Source organism: Rhipicephalus microplus, chromosome X, assembly GCF_043290135.1.
Source record: "Rhipicephalus microplus isolate Deutch F79 chromosome X, USDA_Rmic, whole genome shotgun sequence".
NCBI lineage: Eukaryota > Metazoa > Arthropoda > Arachnida > Ixodida > Ixodidae > Rhipicephalus > Rhipicephalus microplus.
Window position 1 is genome coordinate 312718869 of NC_134710.1, and position 19519 is coordinate 312738387.

The following is a 19519-nucleotide window of genomic DNA, read 5'->3' on the forward strand; positions in this document are numbered from 1 at the left end:
CCTCGCCCCGCCGCGATGGTCTAGTGGCTAAGGTACTCGGCTGCTGACCCGCAGGGCGCGGGTTCGAATCCCGGCTGCGGCGGCTGCATTTCCGATGGAGGCGGAAATGTTGTAGGCCCGTGTGCTCAGATTTGGGTGCACGTTAAAGAACCCCAGGTGGTCAAAATTTCCGTAGCCCTCCACTACGGCGTCTCTCATAATCATAGCGTGGTTTTGGGACGTTAAACCCCACAAATCAATCAAATCAGCGGCCACCTCGAAAGAAAAAAATGCAGGAGCTTTAAAGACAGATGTAACAGAGAGCGAGAGAGACAGGTGTTAGGTGTTAGTTCAACTCAATATTTCTTTATCACCATTGCAAACCTTTCACTCATCTTTTCTTTGTATTGCTGTTCTCGTTGCCTAAGGTCCATTTGAGAACCGATTTGCGAGTGATGGATCTTCAAGCGGTGTTTTAATGTGCGTCGTTGAGCCCTCAGTCTAACAGGTCTGCCATACCACTGTGAACGAGCACCGATTTTTTATCGCAGGTCAAATGGAAGCACACAGCTAACGAGCCCCAGCCAACCACACTGATGGTTCTCGCTGACTGTCGTACAAGTCAAGAAATCCTCAGGAATCTACTGCTGTGCGTTGACCAGTTCCCCGATCAAGAGTGCTGTTTTTTTTTTCGCTTCCCAGCTTTCGTAACGACCCCGGTAACAAACGAGTCTCTTCGCATCGAGAGCGATTTGACAACGCTTCAGTGAGACCGAAACATTAGGAAAAAAGTGATGTAGTGACTGCGTGTTGTGACATTGTAGACGTTAAGTGATTATTGACTGGCCGTCACGGACGTAACTCTGGGGTGTTTATTTGTTGTGAAGTTAAAATGAGAATTCACGTACAGATACAGAATCGCCGAAAAGTTCACCGGAATTGTTATTTGATGAGCAACATTTACTAGGGTGAATAGTGACAGCTACTATCCGAAGTTGCTAACCCCCCGCCAAGAAGAAAAAAAAGGAAATGCATGAAAAGCAAATTAATTCACGATCCACGGATACGTAAGTGATATACAAATGCCCTTTTACTGAGCTCATTTATCCTGCTGCTTTAAAACTTCTTGCGTGGCTTCGTACAAGCACGCACGTTCTATATGCTGCACATTGTGTTTCGAAAAGTTGAGAGCGAAAACTCGAACAGCCTTTCATTGGTACTTTCGAGTAGTACGTTGGCCCCAACAGACTGAGCCAGATTTTAAAATGTTGATAAGGGAGAAATCAAGCTTAAAATTTGGACACTTTCTGCTGCAACATGCATAGTTACAGGAGGTTTAAAAACTGTGGGATTAAGTACTCGGAGAAGATAAGCCTTAGGAGAGAAAGTAAGCCAGTTTCATTACACTTTGGCCACACTAGGAGTTGTTGAATGTGATGAAAGCTGTGTACTATTGCTAATTTGTTGAATTATTGGTTATCTGCTGTAGCTTTCGCGCATGAAGAAATGACATACACTGAGAATCCAAAAAGAAAAAGCAGCATACAGTTTAAACTGCCAGTTCAGTATTCAATCAGCAAAGCTGCAAACAATACCTTGAGATGCGAAGCAGCTTTTTTGACTAACCTGTGTAACGCTGTCCCCCCGTCCCCACCACTTCTCTCGCGGAAGGTGCTGGAGCGGTGCGAAGTAGCTCACGCCCTCCTTGCAGTGCGCGGTGACGTCTCTCTCTCTCGCCTGCTGCACGCTCGCCGCGTGTCAGCTCTCTCTCGACTCACCCTCTCCAGTGCTCGCAACGCTAGAGCCCACTCCTCACGTGGGCATCATCTCACCCGCGCCACCTCTTTTCATATGTCGGCGAGAAGAAGCCGCGAGCTGGCGGGTGCGCGCATCGAGAATCTCGCGGCGCCGACAATAGACAGTTGAAGTATACCGGGCTTACCGGGATACCGGGTGTACCGTGATACTGGAATTGAAGTGCGCATGCGCAGATACGTACGTTACCCGTACCGCTTACCATACACGCGGTATTTCTCAGATTTGAGGTTACTGTGGTAGCGTAAGTGTACGTAGTGTACGTAAACATGGCGGTGCTCTCGGATGCCCGCTTCGAAGTGATTTTGGCGTAGTTGTTGAAAGATTCACCTTGTTCGCAGCAAACGACCGTTTAAAGTGGCTTCGCTTGCCTTCAATTAGTTTCGATGACCGAGTATTACGGATAAGTTGACGTAATTTTTGAGATAGCTTCCCATTTCGAACGCGTCTAGGCCTAACTACAAGATCGATGTAAACAAATCGGCAACATAATTTTTTTCGCGTTTGGTGCGTGATTCATATTTATTTGCTTTTATTATTTGTAAAATAAACTTGTAACAATCCTTCGCGCGGTGGCATAGGCAAACATTCTCGTGTTCCTTTCCTTTTTACTGTCTTTAACTTATTAACCATCCGATAGGTGGCGCCACCGTCCCAGCTAAGACATGTAAACCACGTAAACGCTATCCCGCTAAACTATAAGACGCTGTCCACAACGAACGTTTGCTGCACGGTAACGCCATTCCCTTAACCTCTGCTATCACGTTAACCGTAAACTATAACTGTCTAATATGGACAGCGCGCCGCTGCAGCCTTGCGATCGCGCCGACGGGCGGAACGCCGTTGCGGCAAGCTTCCCGCTAAGTGTGGTGTACCTTTCCCGGCGCCGGCGTTTCAAGGGTTAGCGAAGCCAATCACGTCCGCGAATTGCGACGTCAACACCAACAAGGTGCGAGCCAGGCAAGCCGAATGGAAGCGTCGGCTGTGGATGACCAGCGACACTGACGAGGTCCGAATCAAGAAGACCGATCACGTTCGAGAATACAGACGGCGCGTGGGTAACATCGACGAGACGCGATCCAAGGAAGCCAAACGCAAGCGTCGTCAACTCATTCCGCATTCCGTGTCCATGCGTTTCAAACAAACGTTTACTCTAGTAAACGCTACACCAAGTTTTGCTTCATACCTTTGTTCTAGCACCCGCGTCGATGCCTATTTTAACCGGGTTAACGCCGTGCGTACCGCTGCTGCTTCGCATCCCGTCAGGGTTCCCTTTGGGGAGATGGTCTATAATTGTTTTTGTTTACTGGGCATGTGCAGTGTTACTAGCGAACGACCATCGTTATTTGACGTTTTACTTGCGTTTCCAAATATGACATTTTTATATATGACACGAATATGGCTGTTTTCATACACTTATAAAATTGTGTAGCCTCATCATCTGACAAAGTATACCCTCGCCCTTAACGTCATGGCACAACTTCAAAGATGCGGTGGAGTTGACGTACTTAGGACACCGAAGCAAAGTGTGTCTATACAGGTGTGCCTCCCTAAGTGTGGCTCTCAACCCGAATACCCTGAAACATTGCCATCCATGATAACATGAACAGATATTTATAATATACCGCTTACAAATTAAACCGTTTCAGGCGCCACCGCAGGTTTTAAAGGTAGTAATTTGTCTTTGTTCTAAAACTTAACAGTGTCCGTCACTTATCCTTGATATTATTTTAGGAGTTTTATATTCAACAGAACGCCGTTTCTGCAATGTGGCTGGTATAAGAAGAGACTCCTACCGGGTCTAATCCATAAATTAATAGAGCAGAAAACTATAGCTAACATTTTTCTGCTTAAGCTGATTTTTTTTTTCAATGCAAAAAGAAACGCTTAATAATATATGACAGCACTGAGTCAACCGTAGACGCTGAAACAACAAGGCTTGTGTGTGTACGCAAAAACATTGACCCATTTACATCCAGTTCACTTGTAAGCTCGGTTCACAAGCCTCTCAGAAAGAACTTCAATATAATATAAAGGCGTACTGACACGAAAGTTTTCAGTTGTTTTTTTTTCTGCGTCCAATGAAAGGCCAAGCCTTCAAGAGCCTAGAAAATGTTCTGCAAACCATGAGTGCATCCTAAAAAAGTAAAACAGTTTTTAAAAGATAGTTGCGGTTTCTACTGTACCCTGACGTCACTACACGGCATCAGCTTCTTGTCACGTGCTCTGCCAAAGTGTCATGACATTTCCACAGACGTTCCACACCATGGCTCCATTAGTGACGCAGAAGCAACCATTTTGATTGTTTTGGTGATGCACGAGCGGCCATCCAGGAAGTTTTGGCACCTGACGTCATCACAATTACCCAGACTGCTGTGTGAAGTCGCCATAATTGGTTCCGTAGCCTGACGTCAAGTTATTGCCGATGTCGGTTGGGGCTCCATGTGAAAAATGACTTGAATATCAAAATAAAATGCTTTATCTGCATTTGCTGAGCTTTAACTTTGTTCAGAGTCGTCTCTACATAAGGAATATGTGTATAGCAGGATAACCTCACTTCCTAAAAATGTTGTCAGTACCGCTTTGCTGCAAAAAGATTGCCCGCAGCTTCCCTCGGGGGAACACTGAGGAGGATGCGGAGCATATAATTGGTTAACGGGGTGTTAAAGTGCGACTTACTTGGGTCGATGGCTAAATTGGTTAACGTGGTTGTGAAATGGGGTGTTAAATTGCGACTTACTTGGGTCGATGGCTAAATTGGTTAACGTGGTTGTAGGAGGGGGTGTTAAATGAGTGAACACGTGCACACGTATGCGAAAGGGCGGCGCTGGTCGAAGGGACGTCGATCATTGTGTTTGTGGATTCGTTGGCATTCATTTCACCGCGACCTTGGACGTCGACGCGCCGTACAAACCAACCGACGAGCGGCAACTGAGCGAGCGAGCGCCAACCTTGAGTATATATACAGCGCGACGGCGCATGCACTGTCAGCTGTTGAATGTTCTCGAAGCGCGACGGCGCATGCGCGTCCACTGGAGAATCAGGAGAATTGTAGAATGTTCTCGAAGGGGAGAAGCGCGCGCGGCACAGATGGTGGGTGACGGTGCATGCGCGCGTCAGCTGTCGAATGTTCGAGAAGAAGGAGAAGCGCAACGGCGCATGCGCGCGCGTCAGCTGCCGATGTTCTCGAAGCGCGACGGCGCATGCGCGCGCGTCAGCTGCCGATGTTCTCGAAGCGTGACGGCGCATGCGCGCTACATTATACACCTAGCGAATGTTCGTGAAGAGGAGAAGCGCACGCGGTGTGTAGAGGAGGAAGGGTGCACAGATGGTGGAGGAGTGAAGCGCGCGCGGTGTGTGGAGGAGGAAGGGATGCACAGATGGTGGAAGGAGGAGGAGGAAGCTTGCGGACGGCGCCGCACTACAAGCCTCGAGTATTAGATGCTCCGCATCTAAAAGCTCCCGTAGAATAATGAATTTCATGTTAGTCACGCGGGGATCAAATATAAAATCTGTATTGCGAGTTAACGTTAAGCACATCTTCAATAACCCGTTCATGAAAGAAAAAGGCAACTCCCGGCACAGGTCGGCTCCTCTTTACGCTCGAGTTGCACTAAATGAGCAAGAAAAGAAATGTGCTGAGGCGGTGGTATTTCGAAATCCACACTTTCACAGATGTATAGGCTCTGCAGCGAGCACTGCTTCTCCATTCAACTAACGAGATGCGCTAGAGCAACAAAAAGAGAGGGATAAAAAAGACAAATCCACGCAATAATCCTTGAACTGCGCAGTCAGAAGGCCGGCCAACAGAATGGACCCAGCGCCTTTATCTTGACTTTTGATTGATTGATATGTGGGGTTTAACGTCCCAAAACCACCATATGATTATGAGAGACGCCGTAGTGGAGGGCTCCGGAAATTTCGACCACCTGGGGTTCTTTAACGTGTGCCCAAATCTGAGCACACGGGCCTACAACATTTCCGCCTCCATCGGAAATGCAGCCGCTGCAGCCGGGATTTGATCCCGCGACCTTCGGGTCAGCAGCCGAGTACCTTAGCCACTAGACCACCGCGGCGGGGCGTATCTTGACTTTTGGTGTTTGCATTTCACTCGCATGGGTGAAAGGATCAACAACACAGCGCAAGAGGAGCATCACTGATTGAGGAAAAGGTACGAGCATTGGTGGCTCATTGCTGATTATATTTTTCTGGACAGATAAGCTGAAAATTATGGCAGGGGCAGGGCGTCTAATGACGCAGAACAGGCCACCGCCAAACAGCGCGTGAAATAAGCAACGCTCACGGTAAATTCTTTGCGCAGGTATTTGGTTTTGTGGAGATACCGGCTGGCTATAGCAAAGCAGTAGAAGTAGCTCGATAAGCTAAACATTAACACTCACCAAAGATATCAAATACTGATATCATTGTATACGATACCGTTATCACTGTGTGATAAGGCTTATAGCCATGCTTAACATCTTCATTCCACCTTGGCATGCGTATGATCTAGGAAACGTCATCGATCAGCTACAACAAAAATCGTGAGCATTATCTTCACGTAGATGATGGGGTGTGACACGAAGAAAGTGTAGTAAACTTTTTCTAAATTATAGCGGACAAAAGCAGCCTTTTGTCGACTATTCCCGTTTGCACCCGGAAGTGTGCAAACAGGTGTTCGGCCAAGTTTTAGTGGTGTTGCGTATGCAATTGTAATTTTTGTCCTGTTAATGTACTTTTTGAGATCTTTGGAAGCACTCTTGTCTTCTCCTCACCCAAAATTGTCATTACTTAATCAATGAGTGGCAACTGTAGGCAATAAATTACGGACGATCGGCAGTTTTCATTCGCTCCTGAAAGCTCTATCTCTATCAAAAATGTATTGTACTTTATAACATTTCGACATCAAAGTTTATTATGTGTTTTGTGCGTTAGCTTCGGGGTGGGAAGATCAATACATCGGGATAATACGAGCGGACATTTCCTCAGCTGTTTGCTCTCATGTTGGTATGTATTTTTATTATTCGATTCCCATAGCGTGAAAAAACTTGCATGTGGCGATGGGGCGAGACTTACGTGGTTGGTAGTCTGGAGAATCGGTGTCGGTAATCTTCTGGAGCACGCGAAAAGATCGCGACTGCACGAAGTCACCGGGGTCCGAAGCGCGCTGTCCTGGCGCCGGTGGACGGGGCAGAGAGTGCGTCCGGTTGGGGTCCACGTAACGGTCTTGCGGCTGTGTCCCATCCAAGTTCAATCTGCAAGAAGCGTGCGAATCGTGTAAGATGAAGAGAAGGGGTCACAGTAAAGTGGGAAGAAAAGAATACACGTACAAAATTCCTAACCTAAAAGTCAAATGGTTCCTTGTACATTCGGCTAAGACGAATCAAAGAAGATGATGATGATAATGTTTTTTCACATATGGCTCGTACCAACAATGAGGGACTGGTGAACACTTTATCTTTTTCTCCACAGCCCATTGTAGTAATTTATTCGCCTGCGTAATTGTGTGCCACAGATTTGTTCGTTTGTAGCCTGGATACCGTGGCACATAGCCACTCTAGGGGATTGGTCAAGAAAACATACAGTAGCCTATGGATGGTCACTGCACTGTTGCTCACCAATAAAAATAAGAAATATTACAAAACTCAAGAGCAAGAAAGTGAAAAACAAAAAAAAGAAATAACTGATATTACATCAACAATATTCTGATTCCAGGCTCTACTTCTTCTGCTTGATCCCCCTTCCTCCAAAAGAATTCTGCCCTTAACATGCACTGCCTAGCGGATCCCAGGCACCGCAGCTTTCTGCTCGCCACGTGATTTTTCAGCCCTCCATCAGAAATCAGCCCATGTTTGACCGAGCGACAAGGTGGTGTGGTGACGTCGGCTCGAGACGGCATGTTATATGATGTCATGGTGACGTAACAACTTTTGGTGAGCTATGACGTAACTGCATAATGATTTTTTTTTTCTCATCAGCTCTTGTTGACGCAAACCCCACCAATGCCACTGATGGTCACTTTTCAGGTTCAATGAAGTGTCTCAGGTTTTTGTCCTAATAGCGATTTTGGAATGAACAGGATATATATAGTGTTCTGGCGCTGTTCCAAGGCGCACCAGATATACTGCGCATTGCTAACTACAAAATACATACTACAAATGTAATGTGGTGCAAACTGATTTTTTACCTATAAATAACACCATCATATTGCGCGTATAAACAATCACGTCACTGGCCAGTAAGATGCCGGAGTCATTAAATGCGGGGCAACACTGGCAAGAAGCATGGCAATGGAAAATATGCCAGCCATACAATCCAGCAGTGAAACAAAAAAAACTATAGTGAAAGAACTCACTGAACTACGGAAACATTCTGCAGCCAGTTTTTCCCACTTTTTTATTAAAACCTTCAGAAACTGCATTAGACTCGTCAATTAAAATATCCCCCACCCCTTACTTAGAGATTAAGATGACAGATACATCCGGATTCTCACATCAAAGTAGTCAAAGACACACCCCGCGCTTTTAACGTGTCTTGATAATGGCGAACAATTGTTTGTTCGTAGCGCCGCCACCGCTGAAATCTTGCCATGTACAGTGCACTCTTGCTCCCAATACACCGTCACCGCAGAGCACGCGCAGACTACGGGGACAAAGAGAGAAGAACACAACACAAACGCGTGTGTCCTGTTCTCTCTTTGTCCCCATCGCCAATGGCCGCTCTCAGGTAACGATGAGTACATGCCAACTCGTCCAGTTTTTTGCTTTGTTGCTCAATAACAGTACCATATTCAGAACAGTACCATATTTTTGTTGCAATTTGATTTTGCTTTGTTATTGCGGTCTTCCGTTTTGCTCTAGGGGCTGCTCAATGTGAAGTGTTTTCTTCGTGAAATATTTTGTTCTAACAGGCTTGCAATGAAGGCATTGATGTATATGTCACTTCGGCTACTCCGGTCCTCTAAGTTCGACAGCGAAAAAGAGAAGTGGTTACCCAAAAACAAAAAATGAACAAGTAAAGAAAATCATACAGCAAGCAAAGAATTTTTTAAATGACGTTAAAATTTACAGTTCGCTTACAGGAGTTCTCTTAGCAATAAAACGTTCCCACGCACACATTTTTGAGCCAGCTGTAACCGCACTACGGGGGATAACACATTACTTCGTGTATAGGTACGTATACCAGCTCATCTCAATTGCTTAATGCGTCCAATGCCCACTAAGAGGTCTTTTAGGAGGCTGAAGCCTTGTGCTGAAAATGCTCTTCAGGTCGCGCTTTACGCAGTTCTCATAATCAAGGAAGCACCTGTGCAAACTTGTTTTTTTTTTACTTTTTTATTTCCCTCTCTTGCTTTAGTCACTTCAAAACAACATAGCCAACATTGTAATATGACCCCTGCAGCATTCGAGCGAATTGTATCATTCTATCTTGTGCAGAAAACTGCATGCGTACCCTACTTCTAGTCAAAGCTTGGGAAATAAAGCCTCCATGTGTTGACGGAGATCTGCCGCTATGAAGAATTGGCTTTGGATATAGGCTTCACATAGCAACAACTGTTTTATTTGGTAATATCAAACCATATCTTCATACAACATGGGTTCTATATTTGTGTTTTATATTTTCCATATTCACCTTGTAGACACAGGGATAACGCAATCTCATCCTCCATTTAGCGTTTTGTGATCAGTTGATGCGCTTTAAATAAGGGCGCATGGAACGACCCAATAGTTATAGATTTTGCTGCAAGACTTTGGTACCTTCATAGAGCCAACAATGTCTTCCACCTCCTTAAAACGTGGTCCTTGGCCCCTTTATGACTTCATTGTTTAGTAAAGCGCCAAAATAGTGGTCGAACATTATTATAAAACTGATGCACTTTCCAGGACTCCTTAAAAGTCCTCCGCTCACAAACGCATTTACCAACCTCAGCAACCCCGCTGGGCTACACGGATACGTGATGAATTGTTCTGCATGCATAAAGACGGTGAATGTTGCAAATGTTAGCGAGCTGAAAGTGAGACACACCCACCGTTCCCCCAAAACTCGGATGTCATCGAAGTTTGCGGTAAGCATATAGGCGCTCCTTCTCTCTTTCGATATATATATATATATATATTTATATATATATATATATATATATATATATATATATATATAGACAGAAAGAGCTGTATATATATATATATATATATATATATATATATATATATATATATATATATATATATATATATATATATATATATATATATATATATATATAGTGGGAGTAATAATTCAATGGGCCAGTTAGTCTTCGTGAGGGTATGGGATATGGCACAACGGGAGCGTTGTCAACAAGGATAAATATATTTATTTCCCAACAGTTTCGGGAGGGGTCCTCCCTTCAACAGGAGATGAGTACCTTTTATTTTCTGCACACAGGTCACACAACGCATTTCCGAGTAGTGGCTCACTATCTGTTTTCAACAATGCATTCTTAATAATTTGTCGCGCGCCTTTTTATCCCCAAGAAAAAAAGTCTTATGGTTATAACTCATCCCCTGATGAAGGGAGGACCCCTCCCGAAACTGTTGGGAAATAAATATATTTATCCTTGTTGACAACGCTCCCGTTGTGCCATATCCCATACCTTCATATATATATATATATATATATATATATATATATATATATATATATATATATATATATATATATATATATATATATATATATATATATTGTGTGTGTGTGTGTGTCACGCAGCTGGGCGTTCTACTCTATCCTATTAATGACTGCACTCAGTTCACGTTTGAATACTACTTGGGGCTGCTATCGAATTTAATGACCTACTTTCCGAAATATTACGTTAGGCACTGATGCTTACCCAATTTCTATGGGCAAAATTAGGGCAGAAAAATAAAAGCAACACGAAAACGCACTCGTACCATTCGCATAGAGCCTGAGGCGAAAGCATTAAGACACCAACGAAGAGCCATTTAGTGCTCCATTGACCGTAAACATTGTGCACGGCGTTTCCTTTAATGTGCAGTAGGTCGTTGAACAAGGCGAAAACACACTGTGCCACATTGGGTACGTGCACAAGGTCAGTCAAGGTTGAACGCACACACCTGTGCACCCTTTTACGGCAGCGTGGCCAAAGATGTCACGATAAGAAGAGTGGTGCGGTGACGAAAGTGGGGTTTCACTGCGTTTACAATGATGCGCCAATGGAACAATAGAGTGAGTACAAATTTGTAAAAGCAGGTCGTATCCGGTAGTTTTCCTCAAGTTATTTGCTATGCGTGTACCTCGGGTGGTTGTAACGTTTGTGCTTTGCGACTTGTAGGGAAGTTGGGAATGGCAGCGATGACAACATCGCCCATCTTACTCGTGAAAAAGAAAAAAAAAAGCCGGGAGACGCTTTCTGAAGTTCCTCGAGTGGTTCCAGTATCCCTATAGGAATGGTCCCGTTAAGATTCTAAACTCACTGATGAAGAAAAAAATATATTACAGGGCTGCGCCTGGGGGGGAGGGGTGAAATTCCTTTTTTTTTTTTTTTGAAGAGGTCACGAAGTATTCAACTATTTTTTTGAGACAACAACTTCTTTTTCAATCGGTATTGTATGGTACGCCTTGAGCTCACCCTTCCATTTGGCGACTAGGTGGATCTCCCCATCCTTCGCCTTGCGCGGCGGCTGCTTCCTGGCGAGCGTTGATGCGCCTCTGGATGCGCGGAGACTTGATCTCCGACAGGTCCAAACCTGCGCGTAAAAGAAGGAGCCACGACGCAGACAAGAATTATCGACGCTCATGCACGTCATCAGAAGCCTTGTGTAAACGCATGCTCTGTAAACTGTAAGGGGGCTTTGACGAAGAAAGGAAGAAGTACAGCAGCAGAGGTGGGAAGGGGGGGGGGGGAGGGGTAGTGGTATAGTTGACGCATGTCTGAGTGAAAAAAGTGTGGAATGATGGGAACTCAACCAGAACAAGAACGCAAGTGCTGGAATATAGGTGGATTGAAGTGCGTGTTTGTTGAATAGTCGTACCTCATGTACAGCTTTTCTCGATTATACGTTAGCCTTGAAGAGCATCACAGAAAGCAGAAAAAAATACAGAAAAGGACAGAAAACGGTGAAGAGACCTCAGCAGTATACGTTGATCAGGTAGGCGGAGCACACACTACTGAAAAAAACTATGAATTGCTGAGATATGAGTGTGGTTGCCCATGTGTGGCCGCACCTATTCAGTCTTTAGCAGCCCGATCGCAGCCATATAAAAGAGCTGACGGAGCCCGCGTTATAGGTTTCATCGGGTTTTTCCGGTCTATTGAGTTATCACAGCCGTTAGAGCTTCCTATATTGGTTCGAGGAAACCTTCGAGAGACATTGCTTAAAGCACTGCGTTGTGTGCATCCTTACGCAGACGCAGCAGGAAAAACAGAAAAGAGAGAGGAAGGAGGAGAAACGATTCAGCTAGGTGGTTCGACTGTATGAGAATCCTTTGATACAGGCCCCTCTGTACAGGTATGAGAATCCTCCACAAACATCGATGTGATGCCTGAGGAAAGCTGTGTCGGGGAAGAAGCTCGGAAACCCCACGAACGCGCAGCAGATTGAGTATGTCTTACTCAACGGCGTTCAGTTATCATGGCCAATAAGAATCGGTTATCACAATACAGGTCGCATAACTATGTGTCGTTAAAACAATACAAATGATTTTATATAAACAGAGGTGGACCTGTAAAGCCCTATTATACGTGGAATAAAAAATCCAATAGTTTATTTCAAATTTGGAGACAATTCCAGCTGAGTGATGGATGTAGAAATTATAGGTAGCATAAAGAGCAATAATAATGATAAGTTAGTGTGTTCTGTGAGTGTTCTATATTCAAGAGAGAAGGGGAAAAACTGTCATAAGTAAACAGGCCAACCTACAGATATAGTCAGGGTAATAGCAGTTAGGACTAGTGCTCGTAACAAATATGTTACTTTAGAACAGTAATGTGGATTGACATGTATGTATTGAATGAGACCATTGATATATTGTTTGTAAAGCAGTTGCAGAGAGATGATTGATTGATATGTGGCGCTTAAAGTCCCGAAATCACCGTATGATTATGAGAGACGCCGTAGTGGAGGGCTCGGGAAAGTTCGAAAACCTGCAGGGTTCTTTAACGTGCGCCCAAATCTGAGCACATGGGCCTACAACATTTCCGCCTCCGTCGGAAATGCAGCCGCCGTAGCCGGGATTCGATCCAGCTACCTGCGAGTCAGCAGCCGAGTACCTCAGCCACTAGACCATCACGGCGGGGCAGTTGCAGAGAGAGGTGAAGGACTTAGACCGACGAGTATGTAAGATAAGCTCTCCCGTGCAAAAAAGCGCTAATAAAGAAATGGCAAATCATAAAATTGTCAATCTCAAGCAATCAAATTCACTGAAGTCGCTGAAACGTAAGCCTATTCTACACAATAATGTAGAAAAATGGAGCAAGCTTCAAAATAGGTGCCACGAAGTCAGTGAGAAGAATTTGGGATGAGCGAGTAACACTCATCGGTAGTGGAAGATAATGATATATGGGGTTTAACGCCTCAAAACCACCATATGAATATGAGAGACGCCGTAGTGGAGGACTCCGAAAATTTTGACCACTTGGGGTTCTTTCACGTGCACCTAAATCTCAGCACACGGGCCTACAGCATTTTCGCCTCCACCGAAAATGCAGTCGCCGCATCCGGGATCCGATCCCCTGAACTGCGGGTCAGCAGCCGAGTACCTTCGCCACTAGACCACCGCGGCGGAGGGTAGTGGAAGATCACTGGGACCTTTGTTGTACAGTGAAAACAGATATATTCTGGTGGCGATGATGTTATGAGCACTGATTCCCTTAGCGTGGTTAGAGTGTCAAACTGTCATAGTAATGTTCGCATTTACTTGTTAGTTATCACATATGCACTCAAAATGTATGACCGAGTAGTCTCTGGGGTTTAAGCGATTGAACCTATATTCTTTAGAAAAGCATGGTACCGGTAATCAGACCTTCCCTAGTTCTTTGCAATTTATCAACCCTCCGACAGCTTTATACCTCCCCCCTATACTCCAGGTATGAGTACTGCACAGGTTAAACCTGATTGAAAGAGTAACATGTTCTCATATGCATTTCTAAGACAACAGGAAGGCGAAAGCCTTTTTTTTTTCATCACCTCAGATTATGTAGCTCTCACCCGAAGGCTTTGAACTCCCAACGTGATTTTTGCTGGCATCGAAATCGGAAGAATCGGAAGGTTTCTACATCACTCGTGGTTTTGCAGCGCCTTGTCGATCGGCCTACTGTGATCTAGCTGCAATCTCGCGTGATGAAACCAACACGTGATGCCCCTAATATCACGTAATAGTGATGTCACGGGACTTCACTGTGATGCCACACACTTTCTGTGCCTTGGCTGTGACGTCATGACGATGTCATAGGATGACTTCGTCACATTATATTTCATCACTTGTGTTGGCGTCGCCAACACTGACGGTAATTTTTCGCGTTTTATGAAGTAAATAAGCTTTTCTAATTATATTACACTCGCCAATGGCTTGTGGCCACAAATCACGTCTGACACAATGGAACGATCTTTCAGTAACACGTGTTGGAAGACGAAGTCTCAAACTTATTGAGCGTGTATGTACGCGCATGAATCTTGTGTCTTGCCTCGCCCCACAACGCACTCACCACCGGGGGTATAAGTAAAAGGCTTCTTGTCCTTGCTGTTGAGAGTGCCAACCAGCTGGGGAGGCAGGTAGCAGAATGGTTGGGTGCCGTCCTGGGGTCCTTGGGCCGCAATTTGGGCAGGATCGTAGCCGGATCCCGATTGCCTCTGTGCGGCTTTCTCAGCCTCCTGTTAAAGTGATAGTGGATGTCAGATAATAGGTGCTGACACAAACAAAACAAAGTGACGTGGTACTGTAATCAGTGCTGCAGCTGTGAACTTGCAACCTTGAGAGTTTGTTCAATGAGGTACAGTGTGTACAGAAACTGCCAGTTTAGAACCTTTGGCTCTATCATGACGCTGTCGTATTTCAATGAAGCAAAAGTTAATTTCAGAACCTTTTTCACTTATATTTCCGTCATCAATGCTCCCCACAAAGGAAGCTTCTCTCAGCTATTAGCAACTGAGCTGTCATTTCGATGATGCCTCTACTAACAAGAAAAATGCTCAAATATTGTAGTAATAAACAAATGCTGTGGCAGATTAGTCACGAAGTAAAACATTTGAACACATATACAATTGTTCCTCTGATACCTGTATAAATTTCCCAAAAACTGAGTGTTTACGCAAAATATTGAAATTCAACATCTTTGCGTCAAAAATTCAGTATCTACAAAAGCGTATGCCCGCAGAAGCAGATAGACAGAATGAAATTTCATTTTAAAATGTAAATTCAAAACAAGCCCGACATTACTGTCAGGAAAATGTTCTCATCATGAGAACGTGTTGTAGAACTTAAGCGAAAGGTACTCTAGCAACGAGACAAGAGAAGGTCGGGAAAGCTCGGTGAAAGTAGCGAGACGAAGGAGTTTCGCATGAAACTCCTGAGATAATTGGAATGAAAAGTAACGACTAACGTGAAACCTCACGTTACCGAAAATCATAACGTAAGTACGTTATTGGTTACAGTTCCGAAAAGATAATGAGTGCGTTACTAAGTTACGAAAAAAGTCATGCATTACCAGTAACTTCATTGTTTGTAACGCGTTAACGGCCACACTGGGTATAAATACATTGAATCACGAGGGCCTCTTAAAAGGATATCCAATTTAGTCGGTTTTGCGCAAGCTGGTTTCATTTTATTCCTGCGAAGCTATTGTGGCAGGTATTCAAGAAGTTCGGTCAGCAATATGTGTGACTATGTATACGTCTGTCTCGCGCTTGGCTTTCATCGTTGTAAACGGTGGTATGAGACGAGCACGAACGCGCAAGCACGGCATTACGAAAGGCTACAGATAAAGCATCAATCAATGAGAACAAAGAGACGCTAAGTGATCCAGAGCAACTTATAGGCAGCCGTATAACGAGGCGTATTTGTCTCCGACGCACAGAGCGTCTTCATTTATTACTAATCCCTAAGAGGAAAACAAATCATGTCTCAGATTGTAAAATCATTGTACTGTTTTTAGTGCAAGCACATCCATTGCTAGCCTCCGCAGAATTGCACCTGATTCATGAAACGGAGTAAAGTATATGGGAACAAAATCAGTGGAGGAATTGCGCAGTCGCGTGTCGAAGCCTTTTTTATTATACTGACCTGCTTTTGCCTCCAGGTGGGTCCACCACCAGACGGCGGTGGGGGTGGCGGTGGTGGAGGGGGCGGTGGTGGTCCACCCGGACCACCTCCTCCACTTTGAACTGGAGGAAGAGGCGGTGGTGGCGGTGGCGCAGGGCCCTGTTGCGAAAAAGGTGGTGGGGGAGGAGGGGGCGGCGTGGGCGGCTCCTGTTGGAATGGTCCGCCGCTGCCATAACCACCTGGCACCGGGGATGACGACGCGATGGGCGGAGGAGGCGGAGGATACGAGTACGACTGATCTTCGTAGCCCCCGGTGGCGCTCGTCGGTGAGGACACCATGCCTCCGAGGGACTGTGTCGGGGGTGGCGGTATGTAAAAGGCTCCGGGGCTGCGGCCACCGCCAGAAACAGAAGGCGAAGCACTGCCTGCACGACCCCCGGGGGGTGGCGGCGGAGGTATTTGAAAGGTGTTGGGACTGTAGCCGCCACTTGAAGGTGCCGACCTCCCCTGTCCAGCTGGTGGAGGTGGTGGTATTCCGAACGTATTTTGTGTGCGCGGGGAAGTGGTTCCTGATGAAGGAGGTGGCGGAATGGGAAACTTGGGTCCGCTTGACGTGAAGCGGCCGTTGGGCGACGCCGACCTTTGACCTGCGGATGGCGGTTGACTTCCGCCTTGCATAGGGAACAATGCACCCGTGCTGCAATACACTGGCGCATCTGGAGTTTCCGGTGCTGGCGGCCATGATGGAGCTGACCACTGCGGACTGGTGGGCGTGCGATTAGAGGTGAAGGCCATCCTGTTGGGGTCACTCAAGCCGCCGGGAGTCATGGGCATGTTGTGGCCGAATGGTCCACCTTGTTGCTGCCTGCGGATAGAACAGCGGCATTAAATGTCGTTACTCAAATGGCGCATAGACTGATTGGGGCGTTTAAGAATCGGACATTATACTTTGACAGTAAAAATGGTGCTGAATTGCTGATCGCAATGCCTGTGGGCGATGGAGACCTAAATAAACAGTAGTGGCATAGTAGGTATTATCACTGGAGGCCTTTAAGCAAAAAAGTAAAAATGCACACAAAACGCATATTACTATACTTTATACATATATAGTGTACTTTTTGCTTTACTTTTTTTTCAGTTTTCCACGAGTAATCTTCGCCATCCTAGTTCTGACTGAAGCGTGCGGTTGTGAGGTAAAATGGGAACAGAGTCGTTTCACAGCCTGTAACAGCTCAACTTTAATGTAGACCTTTCTCTCATCACATCGATCGTGCCCCGCTGTGGTCGTCTAGTAGCTAAACTAGTCGGCTGCTGACCCACAGGACGCGGGATCGAATACCAGCTGCGGCGGCTGCATTTATGATGAAGGCGAAAATGCTGTAGGCCACGATTGCTCAGATATGGGTGCACGTTAAAGAACCCCATGTGGTCGAAATTTCCGGAGTCCTCCACTACAGCGTCTCTCATAATCATATGATGGTTTTTGGAATGTTAAAACCCGTGCACATATCAATCAAATCAATCAATAATTCCTTCCATCGTGCTAAAAGTTACACAGAGAGGATGGCGCGGGGAAAAGAAGCTTAGCGTCAGCGCGCGTCATCACCTCGAGTGCACGTCATCAGTGCGCGTCATCTCTCCCCCCTTGTGATTCCCTGCGCGTGTCTGGCTGATCGTGCAATGATAGCAGACTATGGTGTGCCGGCGCAGGGCGGCCACCCATAGAAAACTTCGCATCTGACCTAATAAACCTATGAATTTATTCTGGCTAATTGCCGATAGCATGCTATGTGCCATTCGACGTCAAACAGCAGGACGCCGGCATCTCCGAAGGGAATGAGCACAGGCCTCTGTATGAAAAGAGGGCGTCTGAGAAAATGACAACTTCACGCTTCACCTCTAACCTGTCTTTGCCACGCAAAAGTGCAAGATTTTGCTGAGATGTTCAAAGCATTGTCTGCTATTATTATGCCCGCGGGGCATAATGATAGCAGACACTGCTATCATTATGCTTATGTTTCCTTTAAGGCACTTAAGGCACACAATGAATTGAATAAAAATACAACCAACAGTGTGTATTTATAAGCACCTTCAATACAAAACTGTTTATCACTTCGACATGTGTTTTGTTTTCAAGGTATCATTTCATTCTGTTGAAGTAATTTATTTAATTTATTTAAATACCTGTGTGATGTGCAACAAGATACCAATAGTGTGTATATTTTACGTCTTTGTCTCTCACGTCTATGCATGCCTCGTGAATTTGTACGTCAAACAAGTCAGATGTTCAGGTGAAGGTGACTGCTTGAAGCAACGCATAATTGGTCGATTAGGTAAAACAGATATTTGGATTAGTTTGCACATGATTGATGGAAAAGGCACACTCACAGACACGGGCTACAGAAACAGGTGCACCTGCAGGTGTCGTCTTCTTTTCTAAGTTCATGCCTGTGAGTGTGCCTTTTCTACCAAATCGATTAAGCAATGTGACCGGAACCAACGTTTTGACAGGAGCGTTAGTCTTAATCAAGACACTTTGAACTTATTAACGTTTTAAGCTTTATTTATTACCTACCATCGCACTAGCTCAAACTGAAAAGATCACAGATATAACCATGTTATGCGAGATTGTATCTAAAGCGCATTCCATAGCCATGTTACCAAGAGTTATCTCACAAAAGCAATATTCATTTTAAGAGGCTCCCTAATTTCAGCTCGTGCGGTTCTATTCCCTATCAAAACAATCGACAAAGTTTTCATTTGTTTATCCACTGCAATAGACGAGAAAGGGTAAACGGTTATTGCGTCCACGTATATGTGCTTTTCTCTTTATTTTTTTTTCTGAAAAAGTATATACACACATTTGGCGTTCTCCAAATACGTGGTCGTTCCCCGACACGCGCTGATTACACGCAGAACGATAGATGCATGACGTACAAATTAATCAGGATGGTCCGTTCAGCTCCGAAGCTTTGTTAGTGCTGCCGTCGAACGCATAACGCAAGCGCTGCTGCACAAGCGCACAAGTACCATCTTGTAGCTCGCAAAACAAGCCACGCGGCGAGCGCCCGCCGAAAACGTGTGCAATGGCCGATACACAAGACGAACAGACTGATGACTGCGCACGCAGTGCGTATGCAGCGTGAGCCAGATGCGCGCATTTATAGACGTCGCTTGTTTGGCGCACAGGGGCCGGGCCACTGGGTTAACGCTTGCACTTATTCTTCGCTTTCGTTTTTGTTAAGCGAATTCTGGAACTGAACCGAGGGACTTGGAGTTCGCTCAAAGCAGCTCTAGAAGAGGCACAACCAGTGTTAGCGTCCACAGCTTGGAACTTGGGCGCGGTTATAAAAATAGCGGGCCACCCTAACGGAGGACTGTTGGTTCCTGAAGAGGCCTGGCACGATAAGTGAACTGCACCGGTGCCATTGCACGCCTCAACAACGCGCCGCCCCACCCCTTAGAGAAGGGC

The 19519-nt window shown here is 45.5% G+C and overlaps 1 protein-coding gene across 2 annotated transcripts in view; it reads right to left on the reverse strand.

Moving 5' to 3' along the window:
• LOC119184751 (uncharacterized) overlaps positions 1-19519 on the reverse strand; it is a 77772-nt gene that overhangs the window by 30668 nt on the left and 27585 nt on the right. For both annotated transcript variants that reach the window (XM_037434042.2, XM_037434041.2), the window contains exons 2-5: positions 16069-16912; positions 14495-14660; positions 11420-11537; positions 6868-7046 (exon numbers count right to left, since the gene is read on the reverse strand). In XM_037434042.2, coding sequence (XP_037289939.2) covers positions 6868-7046; positions 11420-11537; positions 14495-14660; positions 16069-16912 — 1307 coding nt within the window. The remainder of the gene's footprint in view (positions 1-6867; positions 7047-11419; positions 11538-14494; positions 14661-16068; positions 16913-19519) is intronic.